The sequence below is a fragment of the Bos mutus genome, chromosome 2, assembly GCF_027580195.1.
Source record: "Bos mutus isolate GX-2022 chromosome 2, NWIPB_WYAK_1.1, whole genome shotgun sequence".
NCBI classification, from domain to species: Eukaryota; Metazoa; Chordata; class Mammalia; order Artiodactyla; family Bovidae; genus Bos; species Bos mutus.
Window position 1 is genome coordinate 71571325 of NC_091618.1, and position 26152 is coordinate 71597476.

At 36.8% G+C, this 26152-nt stretch overlaps 1 protein-coding gene across 1 annotated transcript in view; it reads right to left on the reverse strand.

Annotated features, from left to right (window-relative positions):
- The window catches only part of NCKAP5 (NCK associated protein 5), a 1094443-nt gene that overhangs the window by 609583 nt on the left and 458708 nt on the right, over nucleotides 1-26152 (reverse strand). Inside the window, 1 exon segment of the mRNA XM_070389536.1 lies at nucleotides 18956-19019. Coding sequence (XP_070245637.1) covers nucleotides 18956-19019 — 64 coding nt within the window.

Consider the following 26152-nt stretch of genomic DNA (forward strand, 5'->3'; position numbering starts at 1 on the left):
GCATGTAAGTACACAGTCTTCTAAAAGTCCTGCCTTATTTGAAAACACACTCAGAATACTTCACAAGCTTCCTGATAGAATACAGTATCTATCTCCAGTATCAAACTTGCATTAAAAGGAAAATGGAGATTTTCACTTAACTCTTCTGTGGGCTAGACCTGGTTAGCAAGAGGTGAACAGATGAATAAGAATATACCCGCTTCAGGGAACACTATTTCGACTTGAAAGTGTTCTAGGAAAATCTTAGAGGCTCTAGACTGATCTAACTTTTAAAACATAGCTACGTAATCTACTGGAGAAGGAAATGGCAACCCACTCTAGAATTCTTGCTTCAGAAATCCCATGGACAGAGGAGTGTGGTGGGCTTTAGCTCATGGAGTCACAAAGAGTATGACACAACTTAGCCACTGAACAAAAACAAGCATGCAATCTATCGGTTCAGTTCAGTTCAGTTGCTCAGTCGTGTTTGACTCTTGGCAACCCCAACACCAACTCCCGGAGTTTACTCATGTCCATTGAGTCGGTGATGCCATCCAACCATCTCATCTTCTGTGGTCCCCTTCTCTTCCTGCCTTCAATCTTTCCCAGCATCAGGGTCTTTTCAAATGAGTCAGCTCTTTGCAACAGGTGGCCAAAGTATTGGAGTTTCAGCTTCAAAATCAGTCCTTGCAATGAACACTCAGGACTGATCTCCTTTAGGATGGATTGGTTGGACCTCCTTGCAGTCCAAAGGATTCTCAAAAGTCTTCTCCAGCACCACAGTTCAAAAGCATCAGTTCTTCGGTAATCAGCTTTCTTTGTACTCCAACTCTCACATCCATACATGACTACTGGAAAAACCATAGCCTTGACTAGATGGACCTTTGTTGACAAAGTAATGTCTCTTCTTTTTAATATGGTGTCTAGGTTGGTCATAACATTCTTTCCAAGGAGTAAGTGTCTTTTAATTTCATGGCTGCAATCACCATCGGCAGTGATTTTGGAGCCCCCCAAAATAAAGTCAGCCACTGTTTCTACTGTTTTCCCATCTATTTCCCATGAAGGGATGGGACCACATGCCATGATCTTTGTTTTCTGAATGTTGAGCTTTAAGCCAACTTTTTCACTCTTCTCTTTCACTTTCATCCAAAGGCTCTTTAGTTCTTTTTCACTTTCTGCCATAAGGGTAGTGTCATCTGTATATCTGAGGTTATTGATATTTGTCCCAGCAATCTTGATTCCAGCTTGTGCTTCTTCCAGCCCAGCATTTCTCATGATGTACCCTGCATATAAGTTAAATAAGCAGGGGGACAATATACAGCCTTGATGTACTCCTTTTCCTATTTGGAACCAGTCTGTTGTTCCATGTCCAGTTCTAACTGTTGCTTCCTAACCTGCATACATGTTTCTCAAGAGGCAGGTCAGGTGGTCTGGTATTCCCATCTCTTTCAGAATTTTCCACAGTTTATTGTGATCCACACAGTCAAAGGCTTTGGCATAGTCAATAAAGCAGAAATAGATGTTTTTCTGGAACTCTCTTGCTTTTTCCATGATCCAGCGGATGTTGGCAATTTGATCTCTGGTTCCTCTGCCTTTTCTGAAACCAGCTTGAACATCTAGAAGTTCACGGTTCATGTACTGCTGAAGCCTGGCTTGGAGAATTTTGAGCATTACTTTACTAGTGTGTGAGATGAGTGTAATTGTGCAGTAGTTTGAGCATTCTTTGGCATGGGCTTTCTTTGGGATTGGAATGAAAACTGACCTTTTCTAGTCCTGTGGCCACTGCTGAGTTTTCCAAATTTGCTGACATAAAGAGTGCAGCACTTTCATAGCATCAACTTTTAGGATTTGGAATTGCTCAATTGGAATTCCATCACCTCCACTAGTTTTGTTCGTAGTGATGCTTCCTAAGGTCCACTTGACTTCACATTCCAGGATGTCTGGCTCTAGGTGAGTGTGAGTGATCACACCATCGGGATTATCTGGGTCACGAAGATCTTTTTTATATAGTTCTTCTGTGTATTCTTGCCACCTCTTCTTAATATCTTCTGCTTCTGTTAGGTCTATACCATTTCTCCATCATTTACCCTCACAGTTTATGGCCCTGCATGCTACAAGCGAGGTATCATGCAGAGACATGACTTAACTATGCCCTGATCATAAAAACAATGTATATTTTATCATTTCCTCTGAGAAGTCTAATATTTTCTTCTGATGTCTCCTATCTTCTCTGCTGATGGTTATTACAGCTTTATTTTTTTAATTTATTTTTATTTTTGTAATTTTTGAAACTTCACTGAGGAATAATCAGTATCTGTTTAATCTGTACAATCTGATTATTTTTCATACATATACATGTGATATGGGCTTCCCTGGTAGCTCAGCTGGTAAAGAATCCACCTGCAATGTGAGAGACTGGGTTCAATCCCTGGGTTGGCAAAATCTCCTAGAAGATCCCCCAGAAGAATGCATGGCAACCCATTCTGGTATTCTTGCCTGAAAAATCCCCATGGACAGAGGAGCCACAGGTGGGCTACAGTCCATGGGGTCACAAAGAGCTGGACAAAACTGAGAAACTAAACACATACATTTGATACATGTTTACATTATATGAGATCAAGATAATGAACCCATCCATCACCTCACATAGCTAACTTTATTTTTTTACTGAAGTACAGCTGCTATACAATAGCAAATAACCAACAGGTGTACAATATAATGATTCACATTTTTAAAGATTACACTTTATTTATTAGATATTATAAAATACTGGCTTATATTCACTATCTTGTACAATATATCCTTGTAGCTTGTTTTACACTTGGCAGTTTGGTATATCTTACTCCTCTACCCTATGTTTCTTTTTTAATTTCAGTATTTTCTTTACATTTAACTTAATATTGTTAATGGTAAAATATTTTTAAAATTCAGAAAATATTTCAGAAACACAAGATGTCACTTGGCTTTACCCAAAATTTTTTAACATTTTAGGATACTTGCTTTATTGAAAAAATTAAATGGGTGGACATAACTAAGACCTTCCCCCTCCCCAGAAGTATTCATTATGCTCAACTCAGTGTGTGTTGTTCCTACATTTATTAGATTTCTTCTACTTGCATATCAATAATCAATGCAATGTTTTTGAGACTGGTCCATGTTGATACATGCAGATATAGTTCATTTTAATTGTTACAGATTAATTTACTTTTTGAAGAAATCAGCTGGTTCAATTCATCTCCTACTGTGGGACTTTGAGACCATTTTGACTTTTTCATCATCAGAAAAAAAGTACATCTCTTTATATGAATCCCTTTGCATATATGTTAGAGTTTCTCTAGGTTCAAAGCACAGAAGTAGAATTGCTAGATTGCAGGCTGTGTTGTACATTCATCTTTTTAGGTAACACAAAATGAGTTTCTTAAATGTTTACATCAGTTACACTCCTACCAACAATACAGAAGAGTTCCAGTTTCCACATATGCTTGCCTATGGGCATTTTCAGACTCCTAAAATGGTTCCAAAATAGATGGGCATAAGATGCTATGTGATCTTTTAGCCTATATATGCATTTTTCTGAACAAGAAAACTTTAAATGTTTATGGATGGCACTTTTTTATTGGTTCATTTTGCAGATCTCCTATATCAGCCAGGAGCTCACTCTTCTACTTGGCTAATAATCTCTCTCTTTTTTTTTTAAACAAGTATTTTTACTCCTAATGTATTAAGAATTTATTAATCTTTCTCTTTGTTAATTGTACACATTATCTTCATTAAAAATTGTCCTCTTATTTCAATACTATAAAGATATTTCCTTATATTTACTTCTAAAAATTTTAAAAACCTTGCTTTAAGATTTGGACTCATTCAAAATTTACTTCTGTGCACTGTACTTGGTAGCAATAAAACTGTGTAGTTTACTCTATAAATTGTCACAGTGGTCTTTTTAAATTGTCCGTTCTTTCCTCATTGAATTGTAATTCCACTTCCATTATATATTCCTATATACATATGGGTCTATTCAAGGCCCTCTGTTCTGTTCTCCTGGTTTATTGGGGTATTTTTGCCCAACACTACACAGATACAACTGCTTAAGCTTTAGAATAAATCTCCATGTGTGAGAGGATACAGCATTTCCTATTATCTTTCTTTAAAATCATATCATCTATATGTAAACCTACATTTTTAATATTAGATTAGCTTTTTGTCTGGTTTTTGGATGAGATGGTTAGATAGCATCACCGACGCAAGGGGTGTGAATCTGGGCAAACTCAGAGATGGTGAAGGACAGAGGAGCCTGGTGTGCTAGTCCACGGGGTCGCCTAGAGTCAGACAAGACTTAAGAGAATGAACAACAACAGCTTTTTGTATTCTGTGAAAATCTTTCTGGGATTCTGATTGGAATGACATGAAATGTATAAACCACTTTAGAGTAAATTAGTATCTTTACACCATTAAGTCTTCCCCTCCAAAAATCTATGATCCATCTCTCCACCAACCTTTGTCCCTTTTTTAATACTTTATTTCTCCATCAATATCTCACATATTCCTTCCTTTTTAGATTTATTCCTAAATGCCCTTTAAAAAACTATTTTAAGTACTGTTTTTTAAAATTACTTTAAGAGTTGATAATGGATAGATCAAACCAGTCAATCCAAAAGAAAAACAATCCTGAATATTCACTGGAAGGACTAACGCTGAAGTTGAAGTTCCAATACTCTGGCCACCTGATGCAAAGAGCCAACTCTTTGGAAAAGACTCTGATGCTGGGAAAGATTGACAACAAGAGGAGAAGAGGGCAGCAGAGGGTGAAATGGTTAGATAGCATCACTGACTCAATGGACATGAATTTGAGAGAATTCTGGGAGACAGTGGAGGACAGAGGAGCCTAGCATGTCCATGGGGACTCAAAGAGTCAAACACAACTGAACAACACAATAACAACAATGGAAATGCAGGATTTCTATTCACTTTTGTAATATTCAGCAAACTTTGTAATATTCAGTAGCTTCTGTAATATTCAGCAAACTTCTAAAAGTGTGTCTAAAGAATCTCCTGGATTTTCTACTTAGACAATTATTTACAAATAATAAAAACTGTTCTTTCTTCCTAACCCATATATCACTTAATTTCATATGTTAGTTAGGTCCAGAAGTGTAAAAACAAATAGCCGTGCTGACTGGCGGAATCCTGGTCTGGTTATGGATTTTAAAAAGAACACTTCCAGTTTTTCACCTTTAAGTACGATTCTCACTGAAGATCTTCTGTGAGCACCTTTTATCAACTTAAGAAAACATCCTTTTGTTCTTGGTGACTACATTTTTTAAAATTACTGTGAATTGCCATTGAATTTTATCAAATGTTTTATTTTGTATGTGTCGAGCCTTTGTTCTCTGTATTTAATCTATAGCTGTGATTAATTATTTTAATTGATCTCCTAATGTTAAGAAATCACTGCATTTCTGGAATAAACCCCATTTTAAATAAGCCTCAGAAAAGTGAGTTGACACCTAGCAACCAGATCTTGGTTTCAAATACCCTTGTCTTCAAATAAAACCAGTGCTCATTAGATAAATAGCTGATTTGAAGACTGTGGCAGGAAATATACAATATAATCCTGAAGCTCCTTGTAAAACCAAAAAAGTAAGAAAGTGCAGTGGTAAAGAATCCATCTGCCAATGCAGGAGACACAAGAGATGCAGTTTCAGTCCCTGGGTCCAGAAGATCACTTGGAGGAGTAAAGTATAACCCACTCCAATATTTTTGCCTGGAAAATTCCATGGACAGAGGAGCCTGGTAGACTGCAGTCCATGGGGTCACAAAGAGTCGGACACAACTGAGCTACTGAGCACGCACGTGTGCACACACACACACACAGACACACGAAGAAAAGAAAGGAAAAGGAAAGGAAAACAAACAAAAATAATGATGACAGTGTCGGAGCAACAAGAGAACCAACTGAAAGGGCTGCTAATGGACAATGGTGAACAAAATACCAACAAAATTATGTAGTTCATGTTGGTTTACAACCCAAAGTATAAATGCAGATACCGATGCATCCATAGTAATATAGATGATTGAGCAAATAAACAGCAAAGAACAGACAAATCTCCCATGTGGAAGGATTACAAAAATACTCCACCCTCAGGAGAAGGCAATGGCCACCCACTCCAATACTCTTGCCTGGAATATCCCATGGACGTAGGAGCCTGGTAGGCTGCAGTCCATGGGGTCGCTAAGAGTCGGACACAACTGAGCGACTTCAATTTCACTTTTCACTTTCATGCACTGGAGAAGGAAATGGCAACCCACTCCAGTGTTCTTGCCTGGAGAATCCCAGGGATAGGCGAGCCTGGTGGGCTGCCATCTATGGGGTCACGCAGAGTCGGAAAGGACTGAAGTGACTCAGCAGCAGCAGCAGCAGCAGCAGCAGGAGGAGGAGGAATACAACAGCACACTCTGTAAGTGCGGACCATGAAGGGTGATTTTCTTTCAAGGGGAACAGCACAGGAGCGGGGGTCGAGAGAGAAACTTCACAGTGCAAACCTGACAAACGTTATCTGAGCCACATGACGAAGGTTCACCAAAATAATGGTAAGTTATATGGATATTATGCAATCTTGATACAATGTGATAAAAATGGCACTTTTAACTTGTGTTTTAAATACCTCCCCCAAATCTATCCCCATCTAACTATAAGAAAAACAGCAGACAAATCTCCTTGAGACAAATCTCCCAAAGCAGCTAACCAGGGCTCCTCAAACTGTCAAGGTCAGCAAAATCAAGGAAAGTCTGAGAATCTGCCATAGCCAAGAAGAGCGTAAGGAGGCAAGGTGAGTAAATGTCATACGAATCCTGGATAGGATCGTGAAACAAGGACATTAGGGAAAACTATGGAAATAGGAATAATGAATGGACTTAAGTTACTAATAACAAATCAACACTGTTCCTTAGCTGTGACAAACGTACCATATTAATATAAGAGGTTAATAATTGGGAAACTGGCTATGAGACATATTGGAAATCTCTGTAGTATCTTTGCAATTTTTTGGTAAATATATAACTTCTCATCCGAAAAGTTTGGCTTTTATTTTTGTAAACAGTGAGTTGGGTATATTTTTTTCATCTTCTTTCACATCAGTCTATATAAAATATTCTCTCTTTCACTCCAGGTTTGGTTGAACTCTGTAAAATCATTAGACCTGGCAGTTTTCTGGGGAGTGGGGGGGAGGGGTTGGGCATGGTTAAAAACTTTTATCATGAAAAGTTTTAAATATTTGTAAAAGTATGTGCTGTGCTTAGTCACTCAGACATGTCTGACTCTGCGACCCCATGGACTGTAGCCTGCCAGGCTTCTCTGTCCATGGGATTCTCTAGGCAAGACTACTGGAGTGGGTTGCTGTGCCCTTCTCCAGTGGATCTCTCCAGCCCAGGGACTAAACCCACACCTCCCACATTGCAGGCAGATTCTTAACTGTCTGAGCCACCAGGGAAGCAACACTCAAACTTCTACAGTTATCAAATATGGCCAATTTTTTTAAACAATTTAATCTTTTGAGGTACAGTTGATTTAAAATACTGTGTCTCAGGTGTACAACATAGTGATTCAAAAGTTATACTCTATTTATCCTTATTATAAAATATAGGATATATTCCCTTTGCTGTAATTATATTCTTGTAGCTTACTTATTTTATAGTAGTTTGTACCTCTTAATCCTCTACCCTTCTCTTGCCCCTCCTTCCTTCCCTCTCCCAACTGGTAACCACTCATTTGTTCTCCGTGCTGGTGAGTCTGTTTCTATTCTGTCCACCAGCTTGTCTTATTTTTTTAGATACCATGTATAACTGATATTATACAGCATACGTCTTTCTCTGAAATATGGCCAATTTTAATTTATCTAAACTTCAGCTATTTCCCTCTTCCAGTATTATTTTGAAGTAAACCCAGATATCACAGCATTTTAAGGGTAAATATTTCTGTGTGTATCTCTAAACATAAGAACTCTTTTGAAACACAGAACCATAATTTCAAGTTTACATATATATATATGTACATATATATGTTTACATATATATATGTACATATACACACAATAATTCTTAATATCAAATAGTCAGTGGTCACAAGTACAATTATCTTATAATTTTTATGCATATCTGATAGTGATGCTGAAAATTTTCTGCTATTTCTTCATTTTGTACTTCACTGGCTTCTGTTTTTTACTTCATTATTTATTTCCTCTTTACATATATTATTCCTCATTACTTCTTGAGTTAAATTATTAATTTAAAATCTTTTCCTATTACATACGTTTAAAGGTAAACATCTCACCATAACTTTTGATTTAATTATATTGCCTGTTTGTGTACATAGAGTGTTTTCATTTTCATTCAGCTTAAATATTTTAAATTCTCTTATAATTTATTTTCTAAAAAGTGGAAAAGACATTTGTGTATATATATGTGTGTGCATGTATAACTAAATCACTTTGTTGTATACCTAAAACTAACACAATATTGTAAATTAACTCCACTTTAAAAAATTTTTAAGTGAATAATCTAAATTATTTTACTAAAATTTCCAGAGATGCAGTTTTGAGGGGATGTTATTGATTTCTGGTGTAACTGTGAACAAATATCATGAAAAGTATGACACTGATGTATTTGTACAATAAGTATTTTATATTATAAATTTTATGAAAGCAAGTACTTCATTTTATTCTCTGCTGAATAAGTTGAATAGATAAATGAATACAATAATATGCAGGGTCTATTTCCAAAATTTAGCACATACACAGAAACATGTCCTGAAGTTTGCCACCTACCATTCTATACTCTTAGGAAAACACGTCTACTTGATTTTTCAACTTATTAAATTGCTGCTGTGAAAAAGAAAAAGAAAACAAAAAAAACTGGTTCTTTTTCCAGAGATATATTATGGATATATTTTAGCCAGTGATAAACACTGTGAATGATGTATTGCCCAAGACACTTTTCTTGGATGACACTTTAAATTCAACTGCTGTGACCGCTGCTAACATCAATATATTAACACAAACAGGTCAAAACTTCCCATGAGACTATAACTAAGTTTTTCCAAAATCAGTTAATTTCTATATATTAATAACAAACTATAAGAAAGATAAATTAAGAAAATAATCTAATTTATAATTTCATCAAAAAGAGTAAAATACCTAGGAACAAATTTACCCAATAAAATAGCTAGGAACATATTTAACCAAATTTAACTCTAAGACACTGATGAAAGAAATTGAAGACACAAATAAATGGAAATATATTCTGTGCTCATGGCTTGAAAGAGTTGATAGTGTTAAAATGTACATACTACTTAAAGCAATCTATACATTCAATGCAATTTCCATTAAAATTCCAATGGCATTTTTCACAGAAATAGAACAAACAATCCTAAAACACATATGAAACACCACACACACACTAAACTGAATAGCCAAAGGAATCTTGAGAAAGAAGAACAAAACTGGATACATCATGTTCCCTGATTTCAAACGATATTACAAAGCTACAGTAATAAAAAAGGTATGGTACTGCCATAAAAACAGATACATAGTTCAGTGGAACAGAATAGAGAGCATAGAAATATAGCCCCACATGTATGGTCACCTAATTTATGATGAAGGAGTCAAGAATATACAACGAGGAAAAAACAGTTTCTTTGATAAATGGTGTTGGGGAAACTGGACCAGCAATATGCAAAAAGATGAAACTGGACCACTATCTTACTCTATCCACAAAAATTAACTCAAAAATGTTTTAAAGACTTGAACACAGACCCGAAACCAGAAAACTCTTAGAAGAAAACATAGGGAGTGTCTTGAGATCAATCTTGGCAATGATTTTTTTGGATTTGACACTGAAAGCAAAGACAACAAAGGCAAAAATAAACAAAGGGGACTATATAAAACTAAACAGCTTCTGCCCAGCAAAGGAAACTATCAACAGAATTAAAAGGCAACCTACTAAATGGAAGAAAACATTTGCAGTCATATATGTTAAGGGGTTAATATCCAAAATACATAAAGAAGTCATATGTATCAGTAGCAAAACAAACATCCAATTCAGAAACAGGCAGAGGATCTGAATACAGTCACATCTTGTTTTATGTGCTTACTTTATAGGGCTTCATGCTTGTGATTTTTTATAAACAGAAGGTCTGTGGAAATTCTGTGTTATCAAATTATGGTAAACATTTTTAGTAATAATGTATTTTTAATTAAGGCATGTACTTTTTTTATACATAATGCTATTGCACACTTAACAGACTACACTGCAGTGTAAACATAACTTTTAGATGCCCTGGGAAACCAAAAAATTCATGGGATTCACTTTATTGTGATATTTGCTTTATTGCAATGGTCTGGAACCAAACCAGCAATATCTCCAAGGTATGCCTATAGACATTTTTCCAAAGAGGACAAACAGATGGGAAATGGGTACATGAAAAGGTACTCAACATAACTAATAACCAGGCAGATGCAAATCAAAATCACAATAAGATATCATCTCACCCCTGTCAGAATGACTATTAATGAAAAGATAAGAAACAAAAGTTTTGGCTAGGATGTGGAGAAAAGGGAAGGCTTGTGTACCATTGATGGGAGAAATTGGTAAAGCTTCTATGAAAAATAATATGGAGGTTTCTTAAAAAATTAAAAATAGAACTACCATATGAACCAGGAATTCCATTTCTGGGTATTTATCCAAAGGAAATAAAATCACTATCTTTAAAGGACAAGTGTACCATATGAACCAGGAATTCCATTTCTGGGTATTTATCCAAAAGAAATAAAATCACTATCTTTAAAGGACAAGTGTACCACCATGCTCATTTCCACATTTTTTACAATAACTAAGACATAGGGATGGCTGGATGGCATCACTGACTCGATGGACATGAGTCTGAATGAACTCCGGGAGTTGGTGATAGACAGGGAGGCCTGGCGTGCTGCGATTCACGGGGTCACGAAGAGTCGGACACGACTGAGCGACTGAACTGAACTGAAGACATATAAACAGTCTAAGTGTCCTTTGATGGATGAATGGGTAAAGAGAATGTAGTATATAATACATATAATGGAATACTATTTGGTCATAAAAAGAAGGAAATGTTGCCATTTATAACAATGTGGATGGACTCTGAGGGCATTATACTAAAGTGAAACAAGACAGAGAAAGACACATACCACACAATTGTGGAATCCTCAAAAACAAATAAGCAAAACTCACAGATACAAAAATAGAGGCAGGGAGATGGGAAGAGGTAGGCAAATGGGTAAAGGAAGCCAAAAGGTACAAACCTCCAGTTCTAGAATGAGTCCTGAGGATGTAACAGACTGCATGCCAACTATAGTTAATAATACTGTATTTTATACTTGCTATGAGAGTATGCCTTAAAAGTTTTCATCACAAGAAAAACAATTTGTAACTCTGTAATGATGAATATTAACTAGACTTATTGAGGTGATCATACTGCAATATATAGGTAGAAACCACTTTTTGAAAGTTTACTTTGCATGACTTCACTTTTATGAAAGACCTATATTTATACCGTTTTTGCCAACCAAAAGAAATTCATAGAGGACTTTCACTATTACAAAAAAGGTAATTGCTTCTAGTTTTACACCATTCAGCTTACCAAGGATTTCATAGGAATTATCGACTTTCAGACAGCAGGGGAAACTGGTAAATTCATATATTGAACCATTATGGTGGATACCTCAAACTAATACAATGATGTATGTCAGTTTTGTCTAAAAAAAAAAAAAAAAAAGAAACACAAGAAAGTTAATTCACCCTATAATCTTAACCCCTCTTGTTTGACTTGATGTGAAAGTGAAAGCTGCTCAGTTGTTTCTGACTCTTTGAAACCCATGGACTGTATAGTCCATGGAATTCCCAGGCCAGAATACTGGAGTGGGTAGTCTTTCCCTTCTCCAGGGGATCTTCTCAACCCAGGGATCAAACCCAGGTCTTCCGCATTGTGGGCAGATTCTTTACCAGCTGAGCCACCAGGGAAGCCCAAGAATACTGGAGTGGGTAGCCAATCCCTTCTCCAGCAGATTGTCCTGACCCAGGAATCAAACCAGGGTCTCCTGCTTTGCAGGCAGATTCTTTACCAACTGAGTTATCAGGGAAGCCCACTGCTATTTGACTACTAGCAGTTAGAAAATCAGTTATATTATCCACTGTGTTGTGAACAGCAACACAAACACCAAAACCAAACACCTGACCCCAAGAAGTCTAGCAGCAGGAATTGACATTTTAGTACTACAGCTCCAGGCCCTCTTCCTTCTGGGTTTCCAAACTCTTGGCTGCCCTCTTGTCTATCAGAAGCCAGACAATACTGCTGGGCAGGCAGGGAAAGATGAAAGATGCACTGGTCGCAGTCCTGGCCATTCATCAAAGCACTGTTCACCTGGGTTGTGTGCAATGTTCCTATTTTTACATATGACTCTTAAATTAAAAGAAATTATCTCTTCCCTGCTCAATGTTATGTGGCAGCCTGGATGGGAGGAGATTTGGGGGGAGAATGGATACAGGTATATGCACATCTGAGTCCCTTGCTATCCACCTGTAACCATCACAACATTGTTAATCAGCTATACTCCAATATAAAAGAAAAAGTTTTTTTTTTTTTTAAAGAAATGATCTCTTCTTGTTTAAGTCACAGTTATTTAACACTGTGATTTTTGCTTTCTGTGAATAACTAAGAGGCAAAGTAAACTCACACACTGTAGAGGGCAGGGAATCGACATGTTAAAAATAAGACTAGCACTAAAGCTCTCAAAAACCATGTAGATATTTAAAAAAGAGATCCCTGCAGATCCCTTTATTTATCTATAAACAAAAAACCCCTAGAAACTGTGAATCCACAGGCACGAAGTTTCTTTTATGTGTTTTTGTATCAGTGAATTCAGCCAATTCCAGTATCAGCACCACAGCTAGTGCCTCATACTGTGGCACTGAATAAGATCTGGTGAGGGTTTCTGCCGACTTAAATTTGCCTCATCCTCCAGCAAGGATGTCACAGAGGGGCCAAGGATTCTGACCTCCCTATCGCCCCCAACGTTCTTTTTTCTTAAATTCCTGAGATGACTGAAAATATCCTAATCACTGATAGTTATTCCTTAGATGTTAATTATGCAAAAAACAAGGGGATATGGTTTCAAATTCAGCTGATGGTACACAACGGACACCCAGTCAGTGTTTGAATATCCATGTAGATGAAAGAAAAAGAGCGATGAGCAACAGGGTAAATGGGGATACAATGTTTCCTTAGTGTCTTGAGATGAGTAATCAAAAACTGGTATTTTTCTTTTTCTCCAATTAGAAATTACTCAATGGGATGAAAAGGAGCCATACAGTGTGGATAACTTTGCATAACTAACCCAAGCATTTTTAAAATTATATTTGGTAGAATATTAGTGTTCTACAGATATTAATAAAAAACAAACTCATTGATAGAAGAGATATTCTTTTAAAACTCTTTAACATAAATGTAGAAAATGAACATATTAAGCTTTTTTCATGTCATTTTGAAAAAGTCTTTAAGATGTTATTCTGTCATAAGCATGTATACAAACAATTTTGCTATTTTTAAAAAATCCAAACACTTATTTTTAACTCATGAACCCGAACTGTTATTCAATAAATAAAGTTATATTTTATAAACTTGGAGAAAAAAATTAATCAGAAACAACTCAGTCTATAAAATATTAGACTATAAATTTCTAGTAATTAAAACTATTTAGAAAAAAAAATTTAGGCTAGTGTAAGGTCCATCTAGTAAAGGCTATGGTTTTTCCAGTAGTCATGTATGGATGTGAGAGTTGTACTATAAAGAAAGCTGAGTGCCAAAGAATTGATGTTTTTGAACTGTGGTGTTGGAGAAGATTCTTGAGAGTCCCGTGGACTGCAAGAAGAACCAACCAGTCCATCCTAAAGGAAATCAGTCCTGAATATTCACTGGAAGGACTGATACTGAAGCTGAAACTCCAATACTTTGGCCACCTGATGCAAAGAACTGACTCATTGGAAAAAACCCTGATGCTGGGAAAGACTGAAGGTGGGAGAAGAAGGGGATGACAGAGGATTAGATGGTTGGATGGTATCACCAACTCAATGGACATAAGTTTGAGTAAACTCTGACAGCTGGTGATGGACAGGGAGGCCTGGCGTGCTGCAGTCGATGGGGTCACAAAGAGTCAGACAGGACTAAGCAACTGAACTGAAGACTAGACAAAGGTTAATAGAAAAAATAAATGGTACAGTAATTGATGCAGATAGATTGAGACTGGATTCGGAAAATAATAAATATGACAGCAAAAGTGCAGTTCAGTTCAGTTTAGTTGCTCAGTCGTGTCCGACTCTGCAACCACATGAATCGCAGCACGCCGGGCCTCCCTGTCCATCACCAACTCCTGGAGTTCACCCAGACTCACGTCCATCGAGTCAGTGATGCCATCCAGCCATCTCACCCTCTGTCGTCCCCTTCTCCTCCTGCCCCCAATCCCTCCCAGCATCAGAGTCTTTTCCAATGAGTCAACTCTTCGCATGAGGTGGCCAAAGTACTGGAGTTTCGATACTGCCTAATTTCCCAACATCATTTACTGAACAATTAATCTGGAAAAACACTCATTTTGATCCCTACCTCACAACAATGTAATTCCACCTAGCATATGCAAAGATTTACATACAGAAAAATAAAAACTATGTACATTCAAGAAGAGAATGGGATGAATATTTTTAAATTCTTGGAATGGAAAGAGCTTTCTTACATATAACAACATTTAAGATGACATCAAAGTCTTACAGACAGAATCGATCTGGCAGTAAATTGAGTCAGAGATAGGGAACACAGGCTGAAACACAACTCCCCAGAATAAAGAGGAACATGACCTTATAGTAGTTTGTGAAAAAATGATGAAAGGTAGGTATGAAAACAATTGCAATAGTTATTTTATGGAAGAATGAATAAAGAACAAAGAAACAAACAGGAAGTGTCTAATATGCTGAAAGACAGCTTTGCCAAATAAAGACCTGAGTTAACAGAACAAAAGCACAGACAGAATTGTTAAAAACCCATAAAGAAATATGTCCAAGTTACATAGTTAACTACTGGTGGAACTGTACTTTGAATCCAGACCTGCCTTATTCCCATGTTTATATTCCTCTGATTTCCACATATGTGTCAATCAGCCATCAGAAAAAAAATCTTTCTACATGCAATGTAATACCTTGAAATGAATCCTAAATCAGAAAGGGGACATTATTGGAAAAACTGGTAAAATTCCAATAGAATCTGGAACTTAGTAGTAACATGTCAGTGTTAATGTCTCAGTTTTGATCATTATCCTATAGTCATGTAAGTATTAACACTAGAAACCTGGTTGAAGGGCCTGTAGGTGTGCAACATCTTGGAAGTCTAAAATTATGCCGAAATAAATAGTGTGTTAAAAAATAGAAGCAAACTCTCAAAAATGATGCCTTTGTTACCACCTTAAAACTCATAAGGAAAAAGATTTATTGCATAGTCAAATTTTTAAAAGGGCATGTTTTGCATTATAACTAGTTCACAGGTTTGCTTTGATTTTTAGAGGTTCACTGATGATTTTAAAAACAATTATTAGCCTTGATTATACTATTTTTTGAAAATACAACTTATGTAACTTTTTTAATAACATTTTTCCTTTCATACTTACAGAATACTTACAGAATACCGTAAGTATTATTCTTTAAAAACGTAAGGTGATCTGGCTGTAATGAACTGTCTTCATTTCTGCTACAGAAGTGACAAAAGTTCTGGACTTTAACAGCAAGAATTAAATTTAGAGGATTAATAGAACTGCCTGGTTTTAGGAGCTGTCAGATACTGAGAGAATCAGGACTTCAGAAATAAATGAATCCTAGGAGCAAAAAAGCTGAAGCATGTAATTAAGTCGAAAACTCAGAGGAGGTTGACTAGGTAAGGAGAGGGGGGGAAATACTGAGAAAAAGCGAAATAAAGAACATTAATAAAAATCAGGGTTTAGGTGTCTCTAAAGCATTGAGATGTGACAAACTGTGGAATAGGGGAAATATCACATGAATAGTAGTAAATCAGATTGGATAAGGCACTCACTCAAAGCCTGCCAATGGGTCCCATCACTCAGGGCATGAGCCAGAGATCTCTGGGAATGCTCAGGATGTACCCCTCTGCCTCCATCACTTCTCTGATTCCTGTTCTACCATCAGCCTCTCCCTCACTGCCCTCTAGACACCCTGCTCCTCCATGCTGTTCTTCAAGCAATCCAGGCCTTTGTACTCACTCACGTACCCACTAGGAACATTCTCCCCCAGCAGATACCACCATGGTTCACTCCTTTCCCTCCTCAAATGTTGCTCACATGCTAACTTTTCAGTGATACACCACTAAGAACACTCATACTGATCCTCTGGCATGCTACTTTTCTCTACCCTGATCTTGTTTTTTCATAGCTGCTTCCACCATCTATCAGTAATTCCATTAAACTGCTGTTCTCCAACTACTAGAATGTATGCTCTCAGATATGTACCTATTTGCTTGTTTTCCCACCAATACTTCCCCAGGGCCTATAATAGAGCTGGGTAGGATAAGGGTTAGGTGCTCCATAATTTATTGGCTACATCAATCAATACATAAATGTGATTTTTCAATAATATTATTTAAATAAGAGTAATAAATCACAGGTAACTTCTTTAAAGTTGCCTTTTGAGCAACCAGAGTAATCTTTTATTTGTTGGGCTCCAAAACCACTGCAGGTGGTGACTGAAGCCTTAAAATTAAAAGACGCTTGCTCCTTGGAAGAAAAGCTATGACCAATCTAGACAGCATATTAAAAAGCAGAGACATTACTTTGGCAACAAAGGCTCGTCTAGTCAAAGCTATGATTTTTCCAGTAGTTATGTATGGATGTGAGAGATGGACTATAAAGAAAGTTGAGCACTGAAGAATTGATGCTTTTCAACTGTGGTGTTGGAGAAGACTCTTGAGAGTCCCTCAGACTGCAGGAAGATCAAACCAGTCAATCCTAAAGGAAATCAGTACTGAATATTCATTGGATGGACTGATGCTGAAGCTGAAGCTCCAATACTTTGGCCACCTGATGCGAAGAACTGGAAAAAAACCCTGATACTGCGATAGATTGAAGGCAGGAGGAGAAGGGGATGACAGAAGATGAGATGGTTGGATGGCATCACCGACTCAACAGACATGAGTCTGAGTAAGCTCCGGGAGTTGGTGATGGACAGGGAAGCGTGGCGTGCTACAATCCATGGGGTCGCAAAGAGTCGGACACGACTGAGTGATTGAACTGAACTCATTCTCTGGGTATTTCCTACACTGAAGAATAACCTCTATAATGTTTTAAAAGGGGTCTTAGTTTTACAAAAAAACTAGACAGTTATCTGAGACAATTTCAACCCAGGTTCATTCACTGTCAGATTCAGAAAGATAAATTCTTTAGGTGTCTGATCTTATGAGCTTAAATAATATACCAGAAAAACCTTCTCATTACAAAAACTTCACATGAGCAAATGCTCATTCACATGATTCACTAAGCTAATGGAATCGTACAATCCCAGCCTCCTCATTTTAAAGATGAAGAAACAGGCCTAGAAAAGCTGTCACTGCTTCACCTTCACTTTGAACATAGCTGAAGAAGTGCTGAACAGGAGCCAGCCTGAACAAAGATGGAACTATTACAGAATGACCTAGCTGAGAAACATTGTGCAATGCAGCGTAAGTCCAGATTGAACGTTTTCAATTCACCATGTAACTAAATTTTCATTTTCTCCAACTCATTCCTGTATCATTGTTCAGAGATCATATTGTTTGAACAGTCAAGATTCTCTTTGCCTTGAGATCACTACCAGAGCAAGCAATGTGATCACCTCCCTGAGTATTTTAGTATGTTCAAGGGCCACCAAAACTTCCAGAACCCACTGAACATTCAGCCTCTTGTTCAAGACCTTTGCCTGCCCTCTGGAGAGAAGTTCAAGGCCAGTTTATTTTACAAGTTTCTTACTCTTTTCAGCAAATGAATTGCCAATTAACTCTCATGAAATCAAATGGAAGCAGCTTTCAGGGTTTAAAAATGTGTGGCTTCTCTTTTTTTAAAAAAAACCATTGGCTGAGAAATTGAACACATGCCACTGTTTTGTTATCAGTGTGGGGAAAAAATCTGGTGTCAGATTTCTATTCTCAGAGGTAACAGCAGCAGTTAATCCACATAAGTCCATTTTCCAGGTCCCCCAACAGTTGTCTCTGATTTTAGAGGGACACACAGGCAGCTACTTTGGCAAAGAAAGTCTATAAAATGAAGCTGCCTGGACCAAAACACCTATATTGATTTTTAGTACAATTCAAAACACAAGGAAACATCAGTTTCCTAAGTAGCACATACTGAAATGGACAGGGAGAAATACACCGCAAAGAGTTCAGAGAAAGAAGAGGGTAAAAGACAATTACATTAGCAAACATCTGTTCTTTTCTTTTGTTTCTGAGGTTGTTGTTTTTTGTTTTGTTTTTTTTTTTTCCAGGTTTGTAGCACTGAGAGGCTTGAATTAAACTGCACTCTCCTTATCTGAGAATCTGAGATTGCTCCTTTAGGGGTACTGTGCTCCCAGCTGGAAGCCTAGGCATTTAATAGACCTTTAGGAAATAAAGCCAACGACTTTTGAACATTTTAACATCCTCCTTAAAGCCCTCAAAGAGTTATTTTTCCCAATTAATCTTTCCTGCTCTCTCAGCAAATGGCAGATCTGTTTAAACTGCATTATAAACATATTATTTACCAATGTAGCATTCAGTTTGCTGCAAGCAAATATTTTCCTTTGAAATCCTTAATGAGACAAAATGCCTTTCAAGCCAGAGACCTCTGGAAGGGAGGTTGGGAATTGGAACAGACCAGCCAGGACTTACCATGGCCCCTTCACTTCTTCTCTGGGCAACTTCTCTCTGCAGTCGGGCCACAGCCAACTTCTCCCTGGAGAAGCAAAAGTACATGATTAGCTGACCATCCTTCTCAGGGCAGAGGGACACTGGCATGGCTTCGAAACATCCTTTTGCCGTCTCCAGGAAAACCCCCTCCTTGGTTTAGCTCACTTCCTCCACTAAACTTTCTATAAATATTTAAAGTGATTGGTCACGAGTGCATTGTTTTCACTGCGTGTCATGAAAGAGATATTTTTGTAATAGCCAAATAAATGCTATATCCCAACTCAAAGCTTCCCTTTAAGTTCATGAACATGTATTACTTATAAATGTTCCATGGCTAAAATATTTCAGTTTTCCTTTCTGTTATCAACTTTGCTCATAAATAGTTTTAACTATTTTTATTTCTTTTGTTGCCCTATGTAGATAATTGAATTTGAAAAGCAAACAAAATGTAACCTGGTACCATTCTTGAAATAAAAACAGAAAATCCTTGGCAGGCTTGATATATAACAGGAACAGTGCTGGCCATTTTACCTGATCTCATATGAGACTGACAACAACTCTATAATATTAATAGGCTTCATATGAGACTGACAACAACTCTATAATATTAATAGGCTTTATTATCTCCATTTCATACATATAGAAATGAGGCTAAGAGGCTAAATAATATATGAAGCCCCCAGCTGGTAAATAGTAATATCACAACCAAATTTTAGGTCTTCCTTAGTTCAAAACCTACTTAAAAATTCTACATATCATTTTTCAGGATCTATGAAATATGAAAATGTGAAATTGAAAATCAGATTATTTAAGTATTTTTTAGTTCACAACAGGGAACTATTTCTAAGAGCTTTGTATACTTTATAATTGGAATTCTGATTTCACTTTTAAAAATATAATAGTCACCAAAATTTTAAAGACACTTTTGTAAGGTGACAGATATCTTCATTTTGGCCAACTTTTCAATTATTCTTAAAAAGTTAATAGATGAAGTAGGGGTAATGAACTCTTCCAGTAATTCTCAAGTCTTAGTTCTGGCAAGGATCTTCCCTGAAATCCTCTACTGCCTTCAATTTGAAAGCTATTTCAGCCCTCTGCTTTCCCTCTACACAGGATCAGCTACATGCAAACAGCAAGGAAGCAACCTGAATCCAAGATTAGGGTGAGGATTTCTCCCTCTCTAACCATTTATGTATTTGAAATGCTCAAGACTGTCAAGAAGGCATGCATTTTAGTTTGGTTATGGGCTTCCCTGGTGGCTCATATGGTAAAGAATCTGCCTACAGTATGGGAGACCCAGGTTCAATATCTGGGTTGGAAGATCCCCTGCAGAAATGAATGGCTACCCACTCCAGTTTTCTTGCCTGTAGAATTCCATAGACAGAGGAGCCTGGCAGGATATAGTCCATGAGATGGCAAAAGAATCGGACACAGCTGAGCAACTAACACTTCCACTTTCACACAAAGTAGACTGACTTTGTAGTAGGAATATTTCTCTCTCTGAATAAACACCTAAAGACACAAACTAGAAGGAGGAAAAGTAGAATCAGGAGACTTTTGAGGGATAAAGTTTTGGGAGCCAAGGGCAGCACCTGTGCTTATAATCTATGAGATGGCAACAAAGTAGGTGGAAAGAAGCCAGAAAGAGATGGGGTCATGTATCCCTTTTTGGGGTTAGCCGGGCAAAGAGCCCACACGTGTTTTCTGATCCAAGTCCAGATGAGCAGGAGCAGAGAATTGAAAGAGAAGACTATGACAGATTTCTGGTTTAATAAGAAAATTAAACACTTGGTAAGTATTCATGAGCCCAAAAGAATGGAGAAGATTACATTAGTAGTCTATGACTCAGTAAGTCCACTCTGAGGTATAAACTCAACAGAAGTGTGTGTGTGTGTGTGTATATATATATATATATATATTCACTAAAAGACATTGTACTATATTGTTCATAGAAGGACTACTCATAACACCATTAAACTGAAAATGCACACACCCATTAACAGTAGAATGGATAAACCTGAACATAGTTATACATTAAAATGTCATAAAGTACTAAGAAGGAACAATCAAGACTTCAACACAATAGTAATGGGTAAAAGAATAAAATGTAGATGAATATACAGCTAATTTATTTCATTTATTGAAGTTCAAAGATGGCATAACTCTACCTGTTTGATAAAGTAAGAAAAAGAAATTAAAGATACAATTATCAAATTTGGTTTTGCTGTTTAGTCGCTAAGTAGTGTCTCACTCTTTGCAAACCATGGACTAATGGAGGCTCCTCTGTCCTCCATTATCTGCTGGAGTTTGCTCAAATTCCTATCCATTGATTTGGTGATACTATTTAACCATCTCATGCTTTGTTGCCCCCTTCTCTTTTTGCTTTAGCTCTTTCCCAGCATCAGGGTCCTTTCCAATGAGTCAGGCTCTTTGTATCACGTGGCCAAAGTACTGGAGCTTCAGCAACAGTTCTTCCAATGAATATTTAGCATTGATTTCCTTTAGGATTGACTGGTTTGATCTCATTGTTGTCTGAGGGACTCTCAAGAGTCTTCTCCAGCACCACAATTAGAAAGCATCAATTCTTTAGCACTCAGCCTTCTTTATGGTCCAACTCTCACATCCATACATGAAGACTGGAAAAAACATAGCTTTGACTGTATGGACATTTGTTGGGAAATGATCTCTCTGCTTTATAATACGTTGTCTAGGTTCATCACAGTTTTCTTTCTAAGGAGCAAGCATCTTTTAATTTCATGGTTGCGGTACCATCCTCAGTGATTTCAGAATCCAAGAAAATAAAAGCTGTCACTGCTTCCATTGCTTTTCCACTTTTATCAAATAGGAAGAGGTAAAAATTGGCAGTATTCAAAGACAATATAATGTTCCAAACAGAAAATCCCAAGGAATTTACAAAACAATAAAAAGTTTAGCAAAGTCACAGGATACAAGTGAATATACAAAAATCAATTGTGTTTTTATGTACAAGCATCACACAATTGGAAAATCAAATTTAAAGAATTTATAATAAGATAAAATACTTAGGGAATAAATGTAATAAAAGACTGCTACACTACAAAACACTGTGTACAGCAATTAAATGAGATTTTATATGACACACACCTCATTTATGTGACACAAAAACTTAATATCACACTCAAAATTTTTACCAAAATAATCAATAAATTATTTCTCACTGGAATATATAACATGATGAAACTAAATAAAGAGAATCCAGAGGGGAGGAGCCAAGATGGCGGAGGAGTAGGACGGGGAGAACACTTTCTCCCCCACAAATTCATCAAAAGAGCATTTAAACGTCGAGTAAATTCCACAAAAACAACTTCTGAATGCCGGCAGAGGACATCAGGCACCCAGAAAAGCAACCCAACTCTTCGAAAGGAGCATTCCTCCCTCCCTCCACACAGCGCGACTGAACAAGTAAGCCTAAAAAAAAAAAAAAAAAAAGTGTCCTCCACCGTGCCCTTTGAGTCAGGGCGGAAACCAGATACTGAAGAGACTAGCAAACAGAAGAAGATATAACAGAGGGAAACGCCTTGGAAGCTACAGGCAATAGATCAAAACCCTGTGGTTACTACGGACTACATAGGAAGGGGCCTATAGATCTTGAGAAATAGAAATCTGACCAAGGAACTAGCCAAAAATGAACTGAACCCACAACACCCACAAAAAAAAAAAAAAAAAAGTCCTAGATATATTTTTATTATTTTTACGATCATTCTTTCTATTTTTTTTAATTAAAAAAAAAAAAAAATTTTAAGTCCTCTATTGTTCCTTTAATTTTCACTTTTATAACCTATTACTTTGCAAAAAAAAAAAAAAAAAGACCCTATTTTTTTTCTTCTTTAGCAAACTTCATATATATATATTTTATAATTTTTTGACCTTGGTTTTTTTTTTTTTTTTTTTTTTTTTTTCTTCTTTTCTTTAGCATTGTATTTTTGAAATTCCAAACTCTACTCTAGATTTTTAATTTTAAGCTTTTTTGGTATATGTTATCAATTTTGTACCTATAGTTTTTTTTATATAATTTCTGTGACTTTTTTTTTTTTCTTCTTCTGTTTCTTTCTCTTCTTCTTTTATATAACATTGTATATCTGAAATTCCAAACTTTACTCTAGATTTTTAATTTATGCTTTTTGGTATTTGATATCAATTTTGTACCTGTATTTTCTTTATAATTTTTGTGACATTGTTAAGTATTTGTTTGTTTGTTTTCTCTCTTTATTTTTTTTTCTTCTTTTTTTTTTTTTAACATTGTATTTTGAAATTCCAAACTCTACTCTAGATTTTTAATTTTTGCTTTCTGGTATTAGTTATCAATTTTGTACCTGTACTTTCTTTATAATTTTCATGACCTTGTTTGTTTTTGTTTGTTCGTTTTTTCTCTTTCTTTTCCTTCTTCTCTTCTTTAACATCGTATTTTTGAAATTCCAAACTCTACTCTAGATTTTTAATTTTCGCTTTCTGGTATTAGTTATCAATTGTGTACTGTACTTTCTTTATAATTTTCATGACCTTGTTTTGTTTTTGTTTGTTCGTTCTTTCTCTCTTTCTTTTCCTTCTTCTTTTTTTTTAACGTCGTATTTTTTGAAATTCCAAACTCTACTCTAGATTTTTAATTTTGCTTTTATGTATTTGTCACCAATTTTGTACCTTTTAGGACCCAATCTTCAGGACCCATTTTTCACTAGGGGTGAGATTACTGGCTTGACTGCTCTCTCTCCCTTTGGACCCTCCTTTTTCTCCACCAGGTCGCCTGTGTCTCCTCCCTAACCCCTCTCTACTCTACCCAACTCTGTGAATTTCTGTGTGTTCCAGACGGTGGAGAACACTTAGGGAACCGATTACTGGCTGGATCTGTCTCCCTCCTTTTCATTCCCCCCTTTTATCCTTCTGGCCACCTCTGTTACCTTCCTCCTTCTTCTCTTCTCTGTATAACCCCGTGAACATCTCTGAGTGGTCCAGTTGTGGAGTGCACATAAGGAAGTGACTACTGGCTAGCCCACTCTCTCCACTATTGATTCACCTCATCTCATTTGGGTCACCTCTAACTCCCTCCTCCCCTCTTCTCTTCTCCATGTAACCCTGTGAACCTCTCTGAGTGACCCTCACTGTAGAGAAACTTATCATCTTTAATGTAGATGTTTTATCAATGGTGTTGTATAGAAGGAGACGTTTTGAAACTACTGTAAAAATAAGACCGATAATCGGAAGCAGGAGACTTAAGTCCAAACCCTGACTCCAGGGAACTCCTGACTCAAGGAACATTCATTGACAGGAGCTCATCAAATGCCTCCATACCCACACTGAAACCAAGCACCACACAAGGGCCAATAAGTTCCAGGGCAAGACATACCAAGCAAATTCTCCAGCAACAAAGGAACACAGCCCTGAGCTTCAAGATACAGGCTGCCCAAAGTCACCCCAAAACTATAGACATCTCATAAATCATTACTGAACATTTCATTGCACTCCAGAGAGAAGAAATACAGCTCCACCCACCAGAACACCGACACAAGCTTCCCTAACCAGGAAACCTTGACAAGCCACCTGTACAAACCCACACACAGTGAGGAAACGCCACAATAAAGAGAACTCCACAAACTGCCAGAATACAGAAAGGACACCCCAAACTCAGCAATTTAAACAAGATGAAGAGACAGAGGAATACTCAGCAGATAAAGGAACAGGATAAATGCCCACCAAACCAAACAAAAGAGGAAGAGATAGGGAATCTACCTGATAAAGAATTCGAATAATGATAGTGAAATTGATCCAAAATCTTGAAACTAAAATGGAATCACAGATAAATAGCCTGGAGACAAGGATTGAGAAGATGCAAGAAAGGTTTAACAAGGACCTAGAAGAAATAAAAAAAAGAGTCAATATATAATGAATAATGCAATAAGTGAAATTAAAAACACTCTGGAGGCAACAAATAGTAGAATAACAGAGGCAGAAGACAGGATTAGTGAATTAGAAGATAGAATGGTAGAAATAAATGAATCAGAGAGGATAAAAGAAAAACAAATTAAAAGAAATGAGGACAATCTCAGAGACCTCCAGGACAATATTAAACGCTACAACATTCAATCATAGGGTTCTAGAAGAAGAAGACAAAAAGAAAGACCATGAGAAAATACTTGAGGAGATAATAGTGGAAAACTTCCTAAAATGGGGAAGGAAATAATCACCCAAGTCCAAGAAACCCAGAGAGTACCAAACAGGATAAACCCAAGGAGAAACACCCCAAGACACATATTAATCAAATTAACAAAGATCAAACACTAAGAACAAATATTAAAAGCAGCAAGGGAAAAACAACAAATAACACACAAGGGAATTCCCATAAGGATAACAGCTGATCTTTCAATAGAAACTCTTCAAGCCAGGAGGGAATGGCAAGACATACTTAAAATGATGAAAGAAAATAACCTACAGCCCAGATTATTGTACCCAGCAAGGATCTCATTCAAGTATGAAGGAGAAAATCAAAAGCTTTTCAGACAAGCAAAAGCTGAGAGAATTCAGCACCACCAAACCAGCTCTCCAACAAATACTAAAGGATATTCTCTAGACAGGAAACACAAAAACGGTGTATAAACTCAACCCAAAACAATAAAGTAAATGGCAACGGGAACATACTTATCAGTAATTACCTTAAATGTAAATGGGTTGAATGCCCCAACCAAAAAGACAAAGACTGGCTGAATGGATACAAAAACAAGACCCCTACATATGTTGTCTACAAGAGACCCACCTCAAAACAGGGACACAGACAGACTGAAAGTGAAGGGCTGGAAAAAGATTTTCCATGCAAATAGGGACCAAAAGAAAGCAGGAGTAGCAATACTCATATCAGATAAAATAGACTTTAAAACAAAGGCTGTGAAAAAGACAAAGAAGGTCACTACATAATGATCAAAGGATCAATCCAAGAAGAAGATATAACAATTATAAATATATATGCACCCAACACGGAGCACCACAGTACGTAAGACAAATGCTAACAAGTATGAAAGGAGAAATTAACAATAACACAATAATAGTGGGAGACTTTAATACCCCACTTACACCTATGGATAGATCAACTAAACAGAAAATTAACAAGGAAACACAAACTTTAAACGATACAATAGACCAGTTAGACCTAAT